Source organism: Schistocerca cancellata, chromosome 1 (assembly GCF_023864275.1).
Source record: "Schistocerca cancellata isolate TAMUIC-IGC-003103 chromosome 1, iqSchCanc2.1, whole genome shotgun sequence".
Lineage (NCBI taxonomy): Eukaryota > Metazoa > Arthropoda > Insecta > Orthoptera > Acrididae > Schistocerca > Schistocerca cancellata.
The window spans coordinates 468,622,413-468,646,446 of record NC_064626.1 but is presented as its reverse complement, the minus strand read 5'-3'; the positions used below and the strand labels follow the sequence as shown (position 1 = coordinate 468,646,446).

Genomic DNA, 24,034 nt, shown 5'->3' with positions numbered 1-24,034 from the left:
GCAAAAAGTGAGGCCTTTGGATAGGACTGATATTTCTGTGGGACTAAGACTTCTGGTGGAAAGGTTCATGACAGTGTTTGAGGTCTGTTCAGGTTCTGGATTCTGAGTGGTGGTGGTGGGAGGGAGTTTTGGAGGGTGGGGTAAATGTAGCAGGTCTGCGAGACAAGGTTTGTCAGCTATGAGGGGATGTGAAAAGCCAGTGTACAGTGCTACTTCAAACCGGAAGTAGGAAGTGAGAAGGGTGGAGGGTGGAGATTTTATCAAGGTGGTGGTGTGAATGTTGCTCTAGTTCCTGGATGGCAAGAGTTTTAGTGAGTGTTATGGGTTCCAGGAATTTCAGATTGCATAGCAGGAGAATTTTACAGATGGAGAGAAGGTATTGTAAGGAGGTTTGGGCTTGGTTGATATGGTTTTTCAGGACTAAGGATTGACAGAATCTGAACAGATGGAGGTCATTGTGGAAGGAGGTCATTGTGGCAGCCAGAGATAGGCGATTTGATCGCAAGGCCATTTGGAAGGGGGGGGGGGGGGGAATTCCATGAGCCAAGCAACAATGCAGGAACTGTAAGTGGGACTGTATTCTGGTTAGGGATATGGAAACTTTTCTGTATTGATGCGGATGGAAGGAGGAAGGATACATGGTGGTGCACAAAATGCGAAAAATTACATTAATAATGTACAAATACATCCAAAAAAATTGCATACTTTGCTTACTTTCATTTTATTATGTCATATGGGGTTATATTTTGGGGTAACTTGTCAACCCAAGCCAAAGTTTTTAGTGTGCAGAAGCATCTAATAAGACTCATTTGTGGTGTAAATTCAAGATAATCATGTAGAAACCTGTTCAAAAAACTGGATATTCCAACCACTGCTTCTCAGTATATTTATTCCTTAATGAAATTTGTTTGCAAATAATATGTATCTACTGTCATCTTATAGCTCAATACATAGTATCAATACTGGGAATAAGAACTATCTATATTAAGACCTAAAGTCACTTACGAATTTGACTGAGTCAACTTCTTCTATTTCTTGGTTGTTGTGAACGATCTTAATCAACTCACAATTTGACTGTTTGATTTTGAACTGCATCATGTGAGTCTTAGATACATTTAGAATCAACACGTTTAGCTGAAACCAAGTTCATAAAGTACTGAGGGTACTACTCTGATTTTCAACTAAGACAGAAGTATCATCTAAAAACAGAACTGACAGGGAGGTGATATTTACTGGTAAGTCATTAACATAGAACAGAAACAGGTATAGGCCTAATATGCAGCCTTTTGGAATACCCCGAGATATATTTTCCAGTCAGAAATATAATTTGCACCATTGAAGAATATGCTAACTCTTTGCTTTCAGTCTGATAAGTAGAATTTAAGTTGTTGTAGGGCACTGCCACTAATGCCATACTTTTCAAGTTTGTAAATAAGAAATGCATAGTTTGCAGAATCAAATTCCTTTGTGTGGTCACGGAAAATTCCTGCTATCTCATTGCCCTTGTCTAACAATGTACTTATTTTCTCAGTGAAACTGTCCACTGCATCTGTGGCATTTTTCCATGTCGAGAACCAAATTGATTGTTTAGAATAATAGAATATTTTGCAATGAAGTTTTGGATTTGGGCAACAGCAAGTTTTTCAAATATTTTAGATATGACTGGGAGAATTGAAATTTCAAAGACTCTCTGATAGACATCTCTTCCTACTCTATACATGAATCTCTTAACATGGACTGTAAGACCAATTTAATTAAAATGTCTGTTAGATTTCATTTTACCAGCACTTGACCAAATGCTGTCACAACAGTCAAGATTAGGTATTTTGCGTATGACAAATTTATTAAAAGTGTACAACTGTTTCATTCCAACAGTGTATTAATCCTGTAAATACTACCAGTTCCAGTTTACTGTAATGTAATCACATATCCTGACATACTTCTGAAAAATGATCAGGGAAGTGAGTATCATATTCAAATGTTCAACTTTTTTATGTTATGCTTTCTGACAAGTTCCACACCTATCATAATGTTCTCATTCTTGCAGCTATAGATCAAAAACTGAATCTAATCTAACCTAATCCACTCTAACTTAAGAGATGAGACTTGTTGATTTTTGTGCTAAAGCTCTGCCAGCAAGCAGTGACTGGCCACAGCTGGGACTGAATAGGTTGGTTGGTTGGTTGTTTGAGGTGAAAAGGACCAAACAGCGAGGTCATCAGTCCCTTGTTTCAAATAGACTCCATGCTGCTAACGGGACATCTCAACAAAGGCAGAACAATAAAACGGAAAAAGGGGAAACGTAAAAGGGCAGTCACGTTGTCATTAGTAAAAACAAACGAGGGAAGTTGGCAAGAGAACGAACCCAACACTATGCTGAAGCAGCATAGGCAAGACCACCTGTGACTTAAAAGGGACAACCGCTATAATGCAGAAAGTACGGATGGGAATAGAAAAACTAACCAAGCCTTAAAAAGAAGGGGTAAAAACAGAGTAAAAGGGAAAGAAAAGAGGATTCCAGGCAGGGAGGTGAATCGGGAATCTGAACACCGCCTACAGTGGGAGACACCCAAACACTCACCGCCCTGCCCCAACACCAGAGGGAGATTAAAAACTTTAAAACTGAGAATAAAAACCACTCTCCCGGAGGAAACCTAGAACCAGAGAGACCATCCGGGAATCGTCAGCCAACATCAAAGGTAAAGTGTGGGGGAGTCTGTACTTCGCACGCAGAGCCAAAAGAAGGGGGCATTCAACCAAAATGTGGGCCACTGACTGGAAGGCTCCACAACCACATAGCGGGGGTGGCTCATCACGCAAAAGGAAACCATGGGTCAGCCTGGTATGGCCAATGCGGAGACGACACAGTGTGGTCGAGTCCTTGCGGGAGAGGCGAAAGGAAGAACGCCATGGGCCTGGATTCACCTTAATGGCACGAAGTTTATTAGACAGTGGAGTAGCCTCCCAAGAACTGGCCCATGACTGTGCAAAGTGGGATTTGATGTGAAGCCGTAAATCCGCTGCAGGAGGGGTTACAGAAAACGGGGGGTAAGTAACTGCTCCCCCAGCCAAACGATCAGCGAGCTCATTACCCGGGATACCCACATGGCCCGGGACCCATAGGAAGTCAATGGAACAAGCAGCACGGTGAAGATCAGCGAGATGGTCATGGATGGCAGAGACCAAGGGATGGCGCGAAAAACACCGGTCAATAGCAAGAAGGGCACTCATCGAGTCCGTACATAACAAAACGTGGTTGTGTTGGGATTGTTTAATAAAGGTAAGGGCCCGGGATATGGCCATCAATTCCGCGGTAAACACCCCACATGAGGGTGGCAGCAGATGATTTTCCGTTCCAACAAAGGACGTGAAGGCATACCCAACATGATCAGCAGATTTAGAGCCATCAGTGTCAAAAACAACAGCATCCCGAAACTCCCATAAAATTTGGCGGAAAAAGGAACGGAACACCACCGGGGAGATGGAATCTTTCGGACCGCGGCGGAGATCCATCCGAATTCGAGGCCGAGGAACTAACCAAGGAGGGGTGGAGGGGAGGGAGCGAGGAAGACAGGACAAAGAAGGAAGCCGGAAATCACGGGTAAGAGACGCAAGGCGCAGCCCAACCGGTAAACCCGCCCGAGGGCGGGAGTCAGGCGGGCGACGTCCATGGTCTGGAAATAGGATAGAATAGGAAGGATGAGCGGGAGAAGAACGGATAGTAAGGGCATAAGACACCAGAAGCTGGGACCGCCGAACAGAAAGGGGGGGGGATCCCAGCTTCAACCAGGAGACTATCAACAGGGCTAGTAGGGAAGGCACCGGTGGCCAAACGGATACCACGATGGTGGACCGGATCCAGCACGTGCAGCGTGGAAGGAGCAGCTGAACCATAAACTTGACAACCATAGTCCAAACGTGACAGAACTAGAGCACGATAAAGACGGAGGAGGAGGGAACGGTCCGCACCCCAAGAGGAGTGGGCAAGGAAGCGAAGGACATTGAGTTTACGGAAACATCCTACCTTCAGGAGTCTGATATGGGGCAGCCAAGTGAGCTTGTTGTCAAAAAGAAGACCCAGGAAACGAAACTGTGGAACCACAGGCAATTGTTGTGCAGCAAGATAGAGCTCTGGATCAGGGTGGACCGTAGTACGGCGACAGAAGTGGACCACCCGCGATTTTAAAGGAGAGAATTGAAACCCGTGTGAGTGGGTCCATGCAGAGGCACGCCGTATAGCCACCTGGAGCTGCCGTTCTGCAGATGCCATCGAGGAGGAACTAACCCAAATGCAGAAATCATCCACATACAGGGCAGGGGCGACCAAGGGACCGACAGAGGCCACAAGTCCATCGATACCAATGAGGAAAAGAAGGACACTCAAGACAGAACCCTGTGGGATGCCCGTCTCCTGGGTCCGTGGAGAACTAAAAGCAGTACCAACTCTAACTCTGAATGACCGATGGATCAGGAACTGGCGGATAAAAATTGGGAGTGGGCCCCGAAGACCCCACTGATGAAGGGTTAGTAAGATGTGATGGCGCCAGGCCATGTCATAGGCCTTGCGAAGGTCAAAAAACACTGCAACCAAATGGCGGCGCTGGGAAAAAGCCTGCCGAACTGCAGATTCCAAGCGAAGTAAATGATCGATTGGAGATCGTCCCTCTCTAAAGCCACACTGGTATGGGGACAACAGATCCCGAGATTCGAGGACCCAAGTGAGCCGACGGGCTACCAGCCGTTCAAGTAACTTACAGCCAACATTGGTCAAACTAATTGGCCGATAGCTGTCAACAGATAGGGGGTTCTGACCAGGCTTAAGGACAGGAACCACAATGCTATCCCTCCACTGAGAAGGGAAGTCACCCTGGAGCCAGATACGGTTAAACACCCGAAGAAGATGGTGCCGTTGTGGAGCACTGAGATGTTGAAGCAGCTGGTTATGAATGGAATCGGGGCCAGGGGCCGTATCATGAGAAGAAGATAGAGCAGAAAGAAATTCCCATTCAGTGAAAGGTTCGTTGTAAGATTCTGACGCACAAGTGGTGAAACATAAGGCGACAGCTTCAGCCTGCTGTTTTTGATGAAGGAAAGCAGCTGGATAGGAGGCCGACGCCGATGCCATGGCAAAATGGGTCGCAAGATGTTCTGCGAGAACTAATGGGTCCGTACAAATGCCATCTGGGAGGTGAAGGCCTGGGAGGGTGGACTGCCGATGGCAACCTTGGAGAGAGCGAAGTGTAGCCCATACCCGCGACAGAGGGACAGTGGAACCAAGGGAAGAAACGAATCGTTCCCAACATATCCGCTTGCTCTGTTTGATTAAATAACGGGCTTTAGCGCGAAGGCGCTTAAAGGTAGAAAGGCTGGCTACAGATGGGTGCCTCTTGAAGTGTTGCAAAGCTCGACGGCGATCACGGATGGCAATGGCAATGGCCGTACTCCACCACGGGACTGGCCGACGACGAAATTGGCCAGATGAGCGCGGGACAGCAAGGGTAGCCGCGCGAACAATCGCGTCAGACACGTCACGTACGACGTCATCAATACAACCCGACAAAGAGGGAGAAAACTCGACCTGTGCAGTGTATAGAGGCCAATCGGCGCGGTGGAAAGACCAACGAGGTAACCTATCCATCGGGGAGCGGGAAGGGAGCGTGATAATCAACAGGAAATGGTCACTATCACAAAGGTCGTCGTGTGGCGACCAGTGTAATGAAGGGAGGAGAGAGGGAGAAGAAAGAGAAAGATCAATGGCAGAAAAGGTACCAGGACCAGCACTGAAATGAGTAGGGGAGCCATCATTAAGAAGGCACAGGTCGTGGTCTGCAATAAATTGGTCGATAAGAAGACCTCGTCTAGATGGAAAGGCACTGCCCCACAAAGGATGATGAGCATTAAAATCCCCAAGGAGGAGGAAGGGAGGAAGAAGTTGCTGGAGAAGGGTGGTTAAGGCAGCAGGTGTGAAAGTCCTGTCAGGAGGGAGATAAAGATTGCATACTGTGACTGCAGAGTCTAAGTGGACCCTAACAGCAACCGCTTCCAATGTAGTTTGGAGAGGAATCCACGTGCTAGCAATGTCTGTACGGACCAACGTACAAACGCCACCAGAAGCCCGCAAGGGTCCGACCCGATTTCGACAGAAAACACGGAACCCACGGAGGGTCGGTGAGTGAGCATCAGTAAAATGAGATTCCTGGAGAACCACACAAGCTGCTGAGTAGGACGAGAGAAGGGATTTCAATTCCGGAAGGTGACGATAATAGCCATTACAATTCCATTGGAGAACCACAGAACGATGGTTTAAATGAGGGCTGAACACGCTGAATCCAGTCATACCGCCGGGTCCCCACCCGTCACCGACAAGGAGGGGGCGACGTCCATAAAAGACAGGTCAGAATCCGGTTGCGAAGTCGGGGAAGGGACCTCCGGTGGTACCAGAGGCTCTTTGTCCCGGGACTTATGTTTCTTCTTCTTTTCAGGCTGAGATCGAGGAGGGCTGTGTGGCATAATGGAGCCAGCTGCAGCAAGATCAGGAACAGAAAGAGACCAGGCGACCTGGGGGCCGATAGACCGCGGCTCTCGCGGTCGCCGCGCTGCAGCAGACCTCTGACCTGGAAGGTGCCGGGAAGGGGCATCCCGGGAGAGGCGCCCTTGACCGGCAGACGCCGAAGGAGTGGGACACTTCTCCGGCTGGGGAGGGGGAGCAGCGCCCAGAGGAGAGGGGGTGGGAGCCGCAGGGGAGGGGGGAAGGAGAGGGGTCCGGGATGGGGGTAAGGAAGGGGGAGGAAGGGATGAAGATGTAACCAAGGCGTAACTAGATTGCATGGACACAGGGTGCAATCGTGCATATTTCTTACGGGCCTCTGTGTAGCTTAAACGATCAAGGGACTTATACTCCTGTATCTTTTTTTCTTTCTTATAGACTGGGCAACCTGCTGAACGTGGAGAATGACTACCATGACAATTTACACATACAGGAGGGGGAACACAGGGACTCCCCTCATGGAGTGGACGTCCACAGTCGCCACAGAGGGGGTCCTGGGAACAGCGAGAAGACATGTGGCCAAAACGCAAGCACTTAAAACACCGCATAGGAGGTGGGATGTACGGCTTCACATCACAGCGATAGACCATAATCTTAACTTTCTCAGGAAGGGTATCCCCTTCAAAGGCCAGGATAAAGGCACCAGTATCAATACGATTATCCTTAGGACCCTTCTGAACACGCCGGACGAAGTGAACACCCCGCCGTCCGAGATTGTCCCGAAGTTCCTCATCAGTTTGAAGGATGAGGTCTCTGTGAAAAATCACACCTTGTACCATATTTAGAGACTGGTGAGGGGTAATGGACACGGGAATTGTGCCAAGGTGGGTACAGGCACGAAGGGCCGCAGATTGGGCAGCCGAAGCAGTTTTTATCAGCAACGAACCCGACCGCATCTTGCTCAGGGAGCCCACTTCGCCGAACTTGTCTTCAATGTGTTCCACAAAGAATAAAGGTTTGACACTGGTGAAAGTATCTCCATCAGTCCTAGTGCAAACTAAATAACGGGGGAAAGGTTTTGCCCCTAGACGACGGGCCTGACCCTCCTCCCAGGGGGTAGCCACGGAAGGTAAGGCCGAAGGAGCAAGAGAAGCAGCACTTGAGGAATCAGTACCACGCAGAGAGACGGCCGCAGAAGAGCGGCCAGAGGTTTGGACCCGTATGCGTTTCATCTGCATAGCGTCCGCCCTGATACCACCCACTCCGATCAGGGGCTCTCCTCACGGGCGCCACCCAGCCACAGCAAGGGCCGTCTGGCACGGCGGCCATTGCCGGGAGTTCCGATGCTCCAGGATGACGAGCAACCACTCCAAGGCATGCATGAGGAGGTCACAGCTCAGGTATCAGAAGTGTGATCCCTGTGTGTTCAGGGGGCTCAACCAAAAGGGTACATAGCGACCCCACCACACGGGCTGGCTACCGTGCTGGCTATGCACCCTAGCATCAGACAACGACGTAAAAGAAAAGGTGGAATGTACTAGAAGGGCACACGTCGGAGACACTAGGTAAGGTGCTCTTCCCCAAATGGCTCACACTACGGAAGAGAAATTTTGGAATGGAGGTCAAACCCCAGAGGGGGACCAAGGAATGCCAAAAGGAGGAGATGATTACGCAACAAAGCCGGAGTGTAAAACCAACAGAACCAGGAGGATAGCGGGGGCCAACATAAGCAAGGACACCAATAGAGGGAGAGGAGAGGGCGAGGGGAAAGGGGTATGGAGGGGAAAGGAGGGGAAGGGAAAGGAAAGGCAGCCCGGGAGAGAAAGAAGGCTGCAATGGCTCGGGGCCCCGTGCTCGCCACACACGTATCCACAAAAGAGTTGTGGACCCCCTGGGGGCGGACTGAATAGGAACTAGTGCTCCAGAAGTGAGCTCATTGGGCCACTTTGCAGGTAGGCTGCTTGAAACATCCAGGCATACATAAGTGCATCAAGCTTAGAAACCACTCAAGTATTCATCACTGAAAAAACAAATCAAAGTTTGCATTGCCCCCCCCCCCTCCACAGGTGATGAAACAGCTGGTGTTCTGCAAGAATTCAGTGCACTCATCCAGTCTATGAACAGGCACCAGGCTCCACTCTCCACTATAGAGCATTTAAAAGCAGATCGCCACTTTAGCCACAAGATCCAGCTCAGAAACTACTAAGTGCAACTATAATTGAAAGATCCTGCATAATCATAGCCTGTATGTGAAGTGCCAACAGGATCCCCTCTCAAGACAGAGTTTAGGCAGTTCCTCCACGAGGAGATTGTGGATGTGTATGTAGTAAAAGATCTTAAAAGTGGGTACACACTTGGGTACAGAAAACTGTTTCCCACCTTATGGACAGGTCTACAACCAATGGAGGTTGGCAGTGTATGTTCAAACTTCCCCGAATCTTGACAAAGTACACCTATCAATTATTTCAGTGACTGAGTTAGCCACAGTGGCAATTTACACTTCTGATGGCAAGACCGCCTTTGTTACCCCTAAAGAGACCTCAGGAGACTGCTTGATACATCTCTTCTAATGCTATATTTTCTTCCTAAGCAAATTCTTTGACACATGTGATTAACATTAAGCATGCTGTCTGTATGCTGAGTATTACCAAATACAGACGAAGAAGACTGCTACAACCCACTGATCTGACCCTCATCATCTGATCCACTTCTCCAACAATGGATGAAGGACAAATGTCCTTGGCACTGATTGTCGAAGACCTAAAATATCTCCTGGTCTTTAGCATGTGAAATACACTGTCCTCTGGCCATGCCCTTGTGATCTTACTGACATTTTTGGTTGTCATCCAGGCTCTTAGATCTATATGCATTATGTAAAATGGTATATATACTGCAACCAACTTTTACTGTCAAACGTTTGAGCAGATGATTGAGAAGCAGTTAATAAAGATGCAACATTGTTGTGTCATTAACTGTGATTTGGTAGCAGTTTAAGCAGTGGCATTGGGATAGTCCTCTCTCCTACTGTCACAGGTCAACAATGCCAATTCCCGTCTCATCTCTTGGCTCTTGCTCATCTTGAGTGGAAAACAAGAACCGGGCAATTGCTAAATCTAAACAGCTGAGGATGGAAATAGAAACTGGACATTGGCAGGCAGCTTAGTCACTCTCTGGGTGATGACTGCAGGGAGAGAGTTGTACAGTGAGTATTCCACAACTTCTTTTGGATGGTGAAGTGGTAACTGAAGGGATGCTCTGTGCTAGATTCACTGTAAATTTAACTCTTATGGTTGACTGGTGAATAACAGCAACAACCAGTAAGTGACAGTAATCAATCATTCCTGGCATCCCACATTGAGGCAGAGGAGTATGTCAAATCACAACAGACTAAGTAAAAGTGTAACTTTAAACGCTAAACATAAAAAAAACACTGATGGCCAATCCCTATTAATAAATATGCTAGAATGCTTCAGAATATGCTAGCTTTTGTCATACAGAATTTGGTACTTGCTTTAACAGCATCATCTGCACAAAACCTCTATGGAAGTACACAAGCATGTGCTGAGATATTGATCATACCTTACATTAGTAAAGACCTTTGCTTGCTGAAGGAGGACTGTTTTTCGCACTGCCTAAGATCTTTGAAGTCTGTACCACAAGTACTCCAGTGGCCCATCAAAATGATTTTTTACTGCCGCAAGAGCAACTTTGCTTCAGAAAAGGAAGTGCCACAACACTTCTGTTTTTGAGGCCTGTCAGTAAAGTGGTAGAGCTGAGCACTGAGAATATGTCAGAGGGACAATCATCACCATCACCATAAGAACTTTTGACTCAAAGTGGCATCGGGACCTACTGTTAAATTCATACATGCATCTGCTGATGATATGCTTGAAAGACACAAGCTTTCACTTGCAGACAAAGGGTGGCCTGTAGTCAGAGATTCAATCCAAGTGGGAGTCCCACAACACAGTAGTACCACCAACTCGTCTGCCTGCTCACTTCATGATGCCCGAATTTCCACTTACGTGGTGTATACACTAGCCCAAATGATATCTTGGGTGTTCAAGTGGAGGGTTACCTTCAATGCGACAAAGAGCCAACCATTTGTCACACTGAGATGCCCTCTCCTCATGGTCTTTGAACAAATAAAACATCCTGGGTAGTGGTATCAACTGAAAAATCATGACAAAGTACTTTGGTGTCGCTTTTGATGGGCATTTAATTTAATGCCAGTATGACAAAAATGGAGAACCAAAGCAACAGGCAGACTATGGCAGCCTTAGAAAGTAAAGTTGTCCTCAACCTGGAAGTTGGTTTGAAACAAGTCATTCCTGGAGGTGAAAGAAATAAGAAATTACCAAAAAATCTTTGGAGTGGTTAGGGATTGATTCCTGCACATTTGGTCTATTCGTTTGGCATCCTATCCACTGAGCTACTAACTCATTAACCTACTGCTAAGCCCAGTGTCAACAGTCCTACAGGTATCTTTAATTTTTCTCCCTAGGATACTAGTATGGTTAACATGGCCGATATTCATATTGCCACCTCCTGGTGGACTGATGACGAGGGTCATGTTGCCAGACAGACTTGATGTGATTTCTAGGTGGTTTCCCACATTCCACTATATGAGTACCAAGCTGGTCCGCAAGTCCTGCTTCAGTTACACAACTTTCAAACATTTAGAAAACTTTCCCTCACTTTCACATGAACAACACTACACACACACACACACACACACACACACACACAGTTGGGTTAACGGGATGGCTACAGGAAGGGCGTCAAGCCACCCCTTAAACTAAACATGCCACCAGGTGGTCAGAGGTTCTTGGCCACCCAGTGGCACAACATGCAGCTGAACACAAAGTTCTAAATTTCAATGGCAACCTCTCAACCGAAGTCAACTGAATTCTTCCATCTGACAGCTTCACCAAACTACATAGATGGGACTTATCCTTATAATTCGTCCTCTGCTCCCATTACCAGCCTGGCCTCAATCTCAGGTAACCTACAGTTCCTGGACCTCCCACCCAACAGCTTCACCTTCCTCCATCCTGTCATGCACTCCCAACTCACGTCCCAATGTCACCTTCAGCGTGTGCCACTTCCCACTCCACTGCAACTGTGCTATCCCATATATCTGCCACCCCTCACTCCCACATTCCTAGCCACCAAACCAGCTACCTCCCTCCCAGCCATCCACTGCCAGTCCCTCTTTCTGCTCCCTCTCACTCTACCCATCCCTCCCGCACTACCCTCGCCAAACCAGTCCACTTGCTGCAAAATAGCATTAGCACTGTTAGTCTAGCTGGCACCATGTAGGGGCATAGACAGTGTGTGTGCATGCCATTTACTCTTGCCCATCAAAGGACAACTCCAAAAGCTAGCAAGTCTTTTTCTTCCTTTTGTTTGTTTCGTTTAATCAATGCTTTTGCATTTTGGTGAGTTGTCTCCTTTAATCCTAAAGCCTATGATTAGTACTTTACATGCAGTATTAACATTTCCATGAGCGTTTTTGGTTTTGAGGAATTTAATTATATTCTTAATTTCCTTGACAGATCATGGAGTAATGATTTAGAGGCAAAGGACAGTCTTCAAGTGTCTGAACTGATGAAAGTTGGAGGAGGAAGGGTGAAATGGGAGTACCTTGTGCTTATGGCCAACTGGAAGCTGGATGAAGGTCTGAGTAGACAGAAGGTGCAGACAGTATCTGTGACTGCAATAACAATGGGTCCAATTGGAATCAATCTTATCATACAAATACCTCGCTGCAACAATTTGTAGGGTTATGAAATAGAACTCACACACAGGCTCATTTGTAGATAAAGTAGATAACAGACTGTTTCATTAGCAAGATATTTGAGAAATGCAATCAGCCTACAAGAGAGATTGCTTACAAAAACTCGTGCAGCCCGTCCTAGAATACTACCCATGAGTGTGGGGCTTGCACCAAGTAAGACTAAAGTGGGATATTGAACAAATACCGAGAAGGGCAGCACGAATTTTCAATAGTTTGTTTGAGCCGTGGGAGAGAGTCGTAGAGATGCTGAAGAAACTGAACTGGGAGAGACATTTAGACAGACGTAAACTATCCTGTGAAAGCCTAACTGCAAAGTTTCGAGGATCAGCTTTTAAGTGAAGAATCTAGGAACATACGGTGGCGTTCAATATGCAGTGCAACACTTTTTTCTCGGCCAATTGAGGTTGAAAAGAATCCGAAATTTGTTGTGGGATGTTCCCACTTCAGCCGTTATAGTTTTGCGTCATAGGTGGTGGCGCTACGTGTAGCCTTTAAAATAGTGTCTGTAATAGAGATGCGTTCCAAGCAAGAGGATCGCACATGTTCATAGGCGCTTGCACAATGTTTACAGAGACATGGTAGTAAACAAAAGCAAAGTGAGTCATTGGACGAGGTGTCTGTCAATATCGGAACAAGGTTACAAAAACCAGTCTGATCTGTGCGCCAGCTGGCTGCGCACAGCTGTAACTAGTGCACTGTTGTAATGTGCTGACACTCCCATTCAAGGTGATCGACAGTCACAAACACCTCACTGCACAAATGGGTGCGTCTGTTGGTATAGGTCACGCAGTATACGGTGGCCGATCCACAGTGGCCAGTTTCCGTCTAAGTGCTGGACGAGTTCATTCGTTTGTTCAGTAGGAGAGACCGACAAGCTTTTGCCACCTTTCGCCCGGTCGACAATGACAGAATCGACGCGCACACGCTGCAATCTTTCTGAAACGATTTTACAGAAATTATTTGGAAAAAAGTTCATTTTTGCTTTACTTGTAGCTTTACATGTCAGGTTCATTATGATGTTCCCATCATTTCGTTAATGGTCATAGTTATTGTGATATTTGGGTCGGAAGTAAGACACTGCGCGAAACTGGAAAAAGCTTGCAATGAAAAATAGCGGTCGCTATGATTTTGCGATTGGTGCATATTTCATACTATGTTACTGCGTACAAAATTTCTGTAGACTTGGGTGGAGGTCTCCGTCTGTCACCAATCTCGATAAAATTGATCTTACGTAGCGCACTCATTTGCGATCACACTGCGCCAACGATAAAGTCATGGTGAAATATCCTCATACTTCATAAACGGTTTGAGATATCAAAATGAGAATTTGACAACTGATAACACACAAAGAGGAGAGTATTCTGTCGTATGGTTATTATGCAAAACTTAATTATCTATCACGTATTCCACCAACTACAGACTTTCCAAAAAAGAATGTAATTTTTAAGGGCCATCGATAGCTAGTGAAATGAGCAATGCTATGGGTTTTGGAACAACGTAAGTGGATTCGCTGCACATTTATTTTGCACCAAAGATGACTTTTTTCATAAGATGCTGACCTAACTTTCCCTCAGTTCCGGGATGCTGACCTAACTTTTCCTCAGTTCCTCACTTAATAAAATTAAACCACTGTATCAGAATTCTCTGCAGTTGCGTTTGTGCAACATATTAGTGAGGCGAGACTGTGTAAACTTCGCTGAGTTTTGGCGAAAGAAGCAAACTTTAACATGGCAACAAGAGAAATGTGTAAGTTTTACTCAAAATTCCCCAAGTGTGACACTTCTGTGAAAGTCACAAATGGTTAACAAACCAGGCAAAAATAAATCGCCGCGTTTTCGGCGAAATTGTTCTTATACAGAGACTACGTAAAGAAGAGGTGACAGATCACTCTGAATGGTCAACACACAAATGTTGGCACAAAGAGCCCCCACTTAATATTTACATAAAATGTGAGTGCAGGCTTTAGTTTAGAACGGCACTTCCTCTCCAACACTCAGCATTTTCCCTATAGTACTTGGCCGCAGCCCCCACCACCACACATGGACTACTGCCTGTGTATCTACTGCCCACAATATTCTGCGCGCACTATGGTGCCGACACACTTGTCCATGAGTTAGGGTACTCAAAGACGTGTGCCACTGGGTTCCTTGCCACCCAGCAGAAGACGGAAAAAAAGAAAAAATCAACGAAGGACCATCTGTGCAGAATTGCTTGAGCATTATGTGGTTGATTGTGACAATTTTTTGCCAAACACGAGTTCGTCACTTCGAACTGGAAACAAAATGGAAATCCAGGGAGTAACGCCACACCATCTCTCCTCCAAGGAAAAAGTTCAAAAGCTGCACTATCGGCCTGTAAAGTCAAGGTGATGGTCTTGTGGGACTCTAAAGGTGTTCTTCCGTCTGACATCCTCTCACGGTGCCAAGATCAACTCTTAAGTGTTTACGCCGCCATCAGGAAACTGATGAAACACTTCCAATGTGTTCATCGCTACAAAAGTGGAAATGAACTTTTCCTTCTTCATGATATTGCAAGGCCTCACAAGTTTGTGCACCTAAGAGGAGCTCACAAAACTTCAGTGGACTGGTCTTTCTCACCCATCCTACAGCCCAGATCTCTCACTTTCGACTTCCACCTGGTCGGCCCAAAGAAGGATACTCTCCACAGGAAGTACTACGTGGATGATGGGATGGTTATCGATGTAGCAACGCGTCGGCTCCCATGTCGACTAGTAGAGTGGTAGCGTGCAGGCATACAGGTCCTCCCAATAAGGTGGCGTAAGGCCATCGCATTTAAGAGAGATTATAGTGAAAAGCAGAGTTTTGTAGCCAAAAAGGTTGGTAATAATACGGTGTACAGGAATCCTGAATAAAACCAACTTGCTTTCAGAAAAAAAGGTGTTTCATTGCTTATAAAACACCCTTCGCACACCTGGAACAGGAAGAAGCCCTAATAAGCGATATAGTAGGAAGTTCCCCCTGCCACGCAGTTTAGAGTGATTTGAAGAGCAGAATGAAATTACAATGAAATGAACACCCTTAGCTGCTTACAGGCGTTGACATACGTCAACGGGGACACATGAAAACGTGTGCCCCGACCGGGATTCGAACCCGGGATCTCCTGCTTACATGGCGGACGCTCTATCCATCTGAGCCACCGAGGACACAGAGGATAGCGCGACTGCAGGGTTTATCTCTGGCACGCCTCCCGCGAAACCCACATTCTCAACGTTTTGTCCCGCACTACATTCGTAGTGCCCCCGCCCATTATTACTCATTACTCGCGGCGCGTTGCCGATTCCCGTAAGAGTTCGGGCACTGTTTGTGCATTCGCACAGAAGAAGATGGTCAAGTGGCCGGTGAGCCTTAACTATATATATATACTAAGATGGTACCTGTTCTTTCGGACATGACCGAAGTCTTAGTATATATAATGCAGAGCAGAGATGTAGGTGCCGAGTGCGGTACCTGCTGCGGCAGCAGACGGCCATCGCGCGCTCGCAGGAAGTCCCGTAGCGTGCCCCCCGGCAGGTACTCCATGACTATGTGCAGGGCGTCCTCCTGCACCACGCTGTCCAGGTAGCGCACGACCAGAGGGTGCTGCACCATCGACAGCACACGCACCTCCGTGCAGCTCGCCTGCAAACACCAAATCCCACCGGCCTTATCACCAACACTGGCTGCTAGCGGCAAACGGACAGCAACATTCCACCTCGTTCCAGTAAACACATTGGTGGTGAAAGTGCTGCCTGTACGCGCAATCACGTCCCAATAGAAACTGGCAGACAGTTAATACTCGTGCTGTTTTAGGTAACCCGCAACCGCATTTTGAAATTTAAATGACTCAAACTAGTATAGTATAATACACATTGGGATAGTGAACTACTTTATACTGTAATAAACGCTTGCCTTCTCAAGATTTTGGCTGTTGCGTGTACTTTTCTGAAATTTGATAAAATTTTTAGGCACAAAAAACGAAGTATTTGCTTCATTTTGAAAGTCCTTCCCACAAATGTGCAGTTTAATAATGCGAGGAAAAATATGCAGGTACGACCGACTTGATGGTTTATGCAATATAAATTTGCAATTTCTCTATAAATTGTAGGCTTTTAATTAAAAAAGAGGGCAAACTGAACATGGCTGGCGGAAATGAGAAACTAATGAAAAAGTGGGTATGCGTTAAAGCCCTTTAAAACTGAAAAATTCATGTCAAACTTAAAAAGAGATAACAAAAATAAACATGATTTTCACATGAAAAATGCGATATTCGGAAAAGAATGTAATGTTAATAATTGTAGGCAGAGATATTAAATAATTTGTCACATGAAAAATAATGTAAAATTGTCTATTATTAAGTCAACTGTAGCTGGTGTCGCCGACCGGAGTGGCCGAGCGGTCCTAGGCGCTACAGTCTGGAACCGCGCGACCGCTACGGTCGCAGGTTCGAATCCTGCCTGGGGCATGGATGTGTGTGATGTCCTTAGATTAGTTAGGTTTAAGTAGTTCTAAGTTCTAGGAGGACTGATGACCTCAGAAGTTAAGTCCCATAGTGCTCAGAGCCATTTGAACTACTTGTAGCTGGTGTCCTAACAAAGGTAAAACGTATGAGTTGAGGGAAAACGATAAAATGTTTCGCAGCGGTGGTTGCGAGGTCGAGGACTTCATCTTTGTCATTGTCTCTGTTCACCTAACTTTGTTTGCGGTTTTAAAGGTGTTTCGGATTCCTTGTGACAGGCGGATATCGTCAGGCGGATATCGTCAGGCGGATATCGTCAAAAGATCATGTGTAACAACACAAAAATTATTGATTTACGAAATATTAAAGAGTGATGTAATTTTGAACTGAGTATTTTTCTTCCTTAATTGTATCTGCTATAATGAGATGTAGTTGCAACTACGCGTGTGTTTAAACTTTAGGCACCTTCTGCGAAACAAGAACCTACAGCGGGCGTCAGAAAAACAAGCATCTCAATGTCATCTGACCTCCCTACAGCTTTGCCAGTTAGCGATAGTTTCACACGTTTGCAAAAATACTGAAAAAATATTAGATGTCCGTTTGTAGCTTACAATATGATGGAGCGCTTTGCAAAAAAATTCTTGCCAGCTTCTACTAAAAAAGTAAAAACTACATTACAATAAATTTTGAAGAAAAATATTTTTTATTTCAACTCAAGTCAAAACAGAACCACTGTCATTTGGATTGAAAACAATATATGAACAATTTCAGAGTTTATAGATGCCTGTAGTACATATTTTATTGTGAAATCAAACTATTCCAAGATTAAAAGAAAAAAATACCGTAAGAAGTGTGAAACTCTTCCGCCTGTGTAACGAAAAATGTCGCTGATCGAATTTGCGTTCTGTTGCACCCTATAGAAAGTCCCAGCGAGAAAGTTGTTAAGAAAACCATGAAATTAATTTTGGTAACATGTAAGACATCATTAGATAATTGCGTCACGTATGAACGCATTTTATTTACGAGTAACGCCGTGCGTGGCAACGAGCGATTGCTTGTATACCGCCGCCAGGATTTTAGTTCCAAGGCTCACCTTAATACGGTCCGGAATATTACCTGCCTCACGAAAATTTTTAATTTGCTCCTCTTTCTGATCCTTCGACACTGCACTGATCTCCCAAATCGCCGATATACGCTATAACAAGTAACTGTAGGTACTTTCAGGCCAATATTTCCACTGAAGTCGAGTAAAATATATTTTTGCATGTGGTTTTGTGAAAATCAAGGTTTTTTCGAGGTACACTACAAGACTATCGATTGTCTTCAGCACGCAATAAGTGCATTTTACACAAAACTTCGTTCTTGCTGATACAATGTCTCTGCATTCCATTAAAATTTTTTGACTGTCAGAACACCTTCTGAATCAAAAACGAAGTGTGTAGAGAAGACAAGGAACTGAGTTCTCTGAACAAAAGTAATTAATTTTTTCGCGGAGATCACCCTGCATTTCTGTAGCTGAAGGATACTCTTCTCTGTTGTTGTATCACATTAAGTTTTTGTTACACTCGTCAAATTTTGTAAATTTCCGATTTAATTTATATCCCTTTCTTTGAGAATCAAAACATGTGCACACGTCTAGAGATTCTGACGATGTTACTGAAATGTTTATACGGAATACAGCCGATTCGGAAATGCCGTAAGGTTTTGTGAACTTGCGCAAAATTTATATCATTGCCGGCTTCTTCACTGTTGGCCACAACAATAAAAAAACTTTGGTACATTCGATGTGGCAATCTGAGATCGTTTTCGAATGTATCTTCGCCATTTACGCACACCAGCCCGGAGTAGCACTACACATAGGCCCTCACTCACTACCACTACCATATTATCTTGCTGATTGTGATCATATTATTCTTCTCTTGAGCTCCTCGAAGGTATGAGCTATTATCTGTCGCACTCCGTACCAGAATGAGTTCCTGTTTAACATTTATAATAATCTGCCTCATGTCCTCAAAGTAGCCCATAAGCATTTTTAGAGGTATGCATGCAGTAAATCATTTGTACTCTGCAACTGTTCTATTCTTTGGGTCATCTACGAACCAACTCCCATTTTCTAAACCATTCAAATCCGTGAGTGACACAGCGACATGTTTTAAGGGTTAGCGTTATGCCAACATTTTATGTACTGTCTATCTCAGATCCATTGATTTCATAGCATATCTCTTGAAACAAGAACGCTAACACGCTACATTTAAGCCTGGATCCCTGTGTAGTGTTGCCGTCTGTTTCCTTGAGTGATGCCTCCAAATGTATGAAATTCTTACATGAAAGCGTCAGCGGGTCTTGGTGCTGTATGACGATCCTAATTTTATCATTCTTTTTTATGGTTTTAGGGCGCAAAACAGCTATGGTCATAGGCGCCCATTCTGTGGCTTAGAAAAGGGTGAAAATAGGAATTTTAATCAGCAGCAATGGGAGCACAACTCAAGAAGGAGAGGAACTAAAAACGAAAGAAAATCTTACAAAAGTGCCATTGAAGGGGGTTGTTTTTCCCCGAAGAGATCTTCGATGTCATCTCACTAACAATTACAAACACAAGGACGCGTCATCTGCTAAAAGGGAAGATATATCAGGCAATAGCTGTAAACAGGTTCATAGCGGATTAAAATAGGGACACTGAAGTAAAAGGTGTCTCATTATTCACGACTGAGAGCATGGGGACAAAGCGGGGGATGATCGCGACTTGAAAGCTGTAGATGGCTAAAAGGACAGTGCCCAATCCGGAGTCTAGTTAAAATTATCTCCACCCGACGATGAGGCCGGAAGGAAGAGGTCCAAGCACAGGGAAGAGGTTTTATGTCTGGTAATTTATTATTCTGAAGTGCAGACCAATGCGTGTGCCATAACGAACAACACGATGACATAAAACGCGCTGGAGATCGGCAAAGGCAAAGAGAACAGTATGTGGAGGACGCCTGTCCTCCAACAGATATCGTATGCCCTCTCCAGATCAAAAAATATAGCTACCATTTGCCGTTTCCTGAGAAACTTGTTCATGATATTAAGTGGAGAGAACACCAAGATCGTCAGCTGTGGAACGATACTTTCGGAAAGTTGTTACAAGGTTTCAGGACTCCAGCCACCAGCCTAAACAGCAGTTTACGATATGCTCCAAAAACCTTACAAACAATAATCGTGAGAGAGATTGGGTGATAGCTGGAGGGGAGGTGTTTGTCCTTTCCAGGTTTCCAAACAGGAATGACCATAGCTTCCCGCCATCTTCTGAGAAAGGTACTGTCGTCCCAAAGTCTATAACAAATGCGAAGGAGGTAGCACAGACCAAGGTATGATAGATGCAGCAACATTTGGACGTGGGTACCATCTAGTCCCGGAGCAGAAGAGCGAGAGGAGGAGAGTGCATGGCTGGTTTCAGCACAGAGAAGAAACTGCATTATATCTTTCGCCATTTTGAGAAGAAAAATCAAGAGGTCGCTCTCCCATTACCCGTTTCTTCAAGATAAAGGCTGGTGGGTAATTAAAAGAGCTCGAAATCTCAGCAAAGTGTTGACCCATTGAGTTAGAGATTTCTACTGGGTCCACAATGGTACCCTGCACATCAGGGAAAAACTGGACGTGCCGTCTGATTCGATTCGAAACAACTGATGAGGGAGTGAAGGTATTGAAGGAGCTGGTAAAGAAATCCTACCTTGCCTTCTTGCTATTACGTATGATGCATTGGCATCGTGCACTTAACTGCTTATAGCAGATAGAGTTGGCCAACGTAGGATGATCGACAACACGAAGAGCACGCCTCCCCTTGCGTATTGCGTCACGGGATGCCTTGTTTCACCACTGAATTGGGGGACGCTGGGGCAAAGGGAAGGTACGAGGTATTGAACGTTCCTGGGCTGCAAGAATAACTTCCGTAACACGAGTGACCTGATCGTCGATCCTAGGAAATTGACTGTCATCAAATGTTGCTAGGGAGGAGGAAAGTGTCTAATCGGCTTGGGCACATAGATGGCAGTTGTGGTTGTAATCGAAGGACCCATGGAAAATGATCACTCAAGTATCTATCAGCAAGAGCAAACCATTCAAAGTGCCGAGCTAGCCAAACAGTACAGACCGAAAGGTCTAAATGAGAGTAAGTTAACGTGGAGGCAGACAAAAATGCAGGTTCCCAACTGTTGAGGCAAACACGATCCGCTTGGTGGAAGAGGTCAGTCAATAGGGAGCCTCTCTGATAAGGATGTGGAGATCCCCAAAGCAGACGGCGGGCGTTTAAGTCCACCACCAACAAATAGGGGGTTGGGAACTGACCAAGGAGATGAAATCGGCTCTTGCCATTGGTGTGGACGATAGAATGTATATGGTACAAAGAGAGAAGGTGAATCCAGAGAGGGAAAGATGTACAGCGACAGCTTGGTAGAAACTGTGTAAAGTGACTGGGCGATAATGGATAGTATCACGGAGAAGAATCATAATTCCCCATGTGCCGGGATGCCAGCAACAGAGAGGAGATCAAATCGGACGATTGGAAATGAGGGAAGATCATGGGGACATAGCTTTGTTTCCCGAAGACAGAAAATGAATGGGGAGTAGGATCGTAAGAGGACAGAGTTCATCCCGATTGGAGCGAATTCCGCAAATATTCCAATGGATAATTCACAAAGGGTGGACGAAAAAAGGAAAAATCTCACCATGGTTGCCGTCAACTTAGCAACCGCTGAGAGGCGGTAGCCGATGGCGTGGAATGGCATTCAGCCAGCGCCAGAAGATCCTGATCCATGGGTTGGTCGCGGGCATCTCCTGCCACCAGTGATCGGCTGGTTGACCAGCCACCAGTGATGCATGCTGGCGACACAAAAGATGGCCGAAGGTGGCTACCGCTGGGTGGCGCTGTAGGAGAGAGACGCCGTGGTGGAGGAGAGGAACTGCTTCTTAAGAGTTTCCTTGGAAGCAGGACGTTGAGATGACGGAGGAGTTGATGGTTGTGAGGTCTGGGTACGTAAAAAATTTTCACCAGTAGGCTCTTTTTTGGGAGTCAGGGCGTCCAATTTTGGGGCCTGTGATTTAGCAGGAGCCGACGAAGGTTGAGTCAGAGTGAGCAGGTGATAGTGGAGAGGTGGAACGAGCGATATTTGGGTTGGCCAATCTGATGAGCGTGGCACTAAATGTGAGATCGCAAGTCTGTGTGGCTACCTCCTTAGTAAGTCGAGGAGAGGCGAGGACAGTGCTATATTTGCGCACTGGGAGCACATTGGGTTTTCTACTGGGGAATAATTTACGAGCAGCAAAGGTAGACACCTTTTTCTTCACTCAGATTTCCTGTATAATTCGTTCATCTTTAAAAATAGGGCAAACTCTAGGGGAAGCAGCGTGGTCATCCGTACAATTGATGCTACGAGCGGATGGGGATGGACGATCACCCACATCAGCATCCCTGGCACAAGGTTTTTCTCACTTTTTGCGACTGTTTTATAGTTTTTGTATGTGAAAGATCCAATTTTAAAAGAAAATTTAATGAAGTAGGAATCGGACATTCCTTATTTAACGGATTTGTTTACTTAATTTAATGAAGCTAACTTGCAGTTACAATGCACAGTTTAAATCTGACAAAAACGAAGGCCATCATTTAAGCTTCTCCTGTCAGAATTAAACTAATGAAGCCCAACATTGGGCGGCGCGAATTTTCCCAGTTTCCCCAATTAGTCAGACACACACTCCTTAGACGACTTCGTTTCAACCTACGTCCAACATTTAAATGTCCGGAGTTTTGACTATGTCTGAGGATGGTTTTGCTCCATTAGTACCGTAGTATTGAAGGAACCGATGTACTGTAAGGCAGTCCTGTATCTCACCTAACAAATGTGTTATTGATAACTATTTTTCCTTGGCGTTCGAGCATAATTAGAACCTCACCACCTCATCTCGCCCAGCTGTGTCCTGACGACTGTAGGAGTCTGGGACCGTATCCCTGTAGTATTACAAGAAGAAATGATCGAAATAAGCTCTAACGAGTAACTTACGGTAAAAAAGGATACAGGCGATTCTGCCTTCAGAGAGAGGTACCTGTTACTTATACTGTATTATGGACTATCGCGAGAAAGTTTTTGATAGCTATATCTTTAAACATCTGGGAAAGGGCTCTCAGCACCGTTACCAGTCTTCTTAAAAAAAACTTGGAACTCACTGAACGAGGTGGTTCCGGTTTCAGTATAACTAAACTGAAGCCAAACAAAAAATTTCCTCCCACTAAAAGCATTTTTGGATCAATTTTATTAAATTTGAATTTTGTGTCATTTAAATTAATAAATGTATAAAAATTAACACTAAGTTTTCTATTCGATACTTTTATAGTTAAACCTACAAAAGCCAGCGGCACTGCATCAGCTATCAAAAACAAATTTGAAATTTATGAATTTGTAAAAATTCAATGTATGAAAAGCAGAGGGTTTACCCAGAATAAAAAAATTGGCATGTAGTCTACGAGGCAAGAAAAGTTTGGGACCCTCTGGTCTATACTCTAGCAAAGAAACCATGTGGCTTACGACGAGAAGTGTGCGAAACTGGCGTCGCAGGGAGACTTACCGCCATTTCGCTGTCAGTCATCTGCGAGATGGATACATGCTTCACGACCACCTGCTGGCCATCTGAACGCCTCTCGCAGAGATGCACTGCTCTGAAACAATAAAATGGGACGTAACAGAGAGTCTTGCAGATATCCAAATTACTCTAATTCATATTGCGCTGTCAACCTCAGTTTTAAGGTTTCGCTAAGATAGAGGGTGGTTACAATTACACTTCCGCAACTTGATGCAATGTAGACGGGAAGCTGATTACTGTATGGGTACCCAACTTCATAGCTACGATAGTGTCATGATTTGCCATTACGCGATTGTACTGGTACGGCGACGAAAGATTGAAAGAAGCATCAGTCTGCATTACAGTTGCAGTCAGCCAGCTTGGGTCTAGACAAGGCGAACAGGACTTTACTCGTAAAGCTTCTTTTTTTTTTATCAAAAACACAGCTGCAAGTATCTAAGCATTAAAGGAATGCGGTGAGATAATTTTTCCGCACTGAGGCTGCAGAACATGATTCGGAAGTTCGAATTAACTGACGATTTGGGAATTGCTCCTGCGAGAGGCCGTCTGACAATTGCACCACAAACTGTTGAAGCTACTTTTGCCAAGGCTGATAATGCTGGCCGCAATGTGCGATCTTCAAGCAGTTCACGAGCTGTGTCACAAAAGCTGAACATTCCATGGTCTGTCATTCGAGGAGTGTTGCG

General features: G+C 45.3%; 1 protein-coding gene and 1 long non-coding RNA gene across 2 annotated transcripts in view; both read right to left on the bottom strand.

The window, feature by feature from the left end:
- Positions 1 to 15,844, bottom strand: part of LOC126183416 (serine/threonine-protein kinase Nek8-like) — a gene marked incomplete at its 5' end in the record, with an annotated part of 65,897 nt that extends 50,053 nt beyond the window's left edge. Inside the window, one exon of the mRNA XM_049925413.1 lies at positions 15,755 to 15,844. Within this exon, the coding sequence (XP_049781370.1) occupies positions 15,755 to 15,844 (90 nt within the window). The remainder of the gene's footprint in view (positions 1 to 15,754) is intronic.
- Positions 15,845 to 24,034, bottom strand: part of LOC126161659 (uncharacterized) — a 98,404-nt gene continuing 90,214 nt past the window's right edge. Inside the window, exons 2-3 of the long non-coding RNA XR_007534941.1 lie at positions 23,334 to 23,424; positions 15,845 to 15,925 (exon numbers count right to left, since the gene is read on the bottom strand). This is a non-coding gene — a long non-coding RNA (uncharacterized LOC126161659). The remainder of the gene's footprint in view (positions 15,926 to 23,333; positions 23,425 to 24,034) is intronic.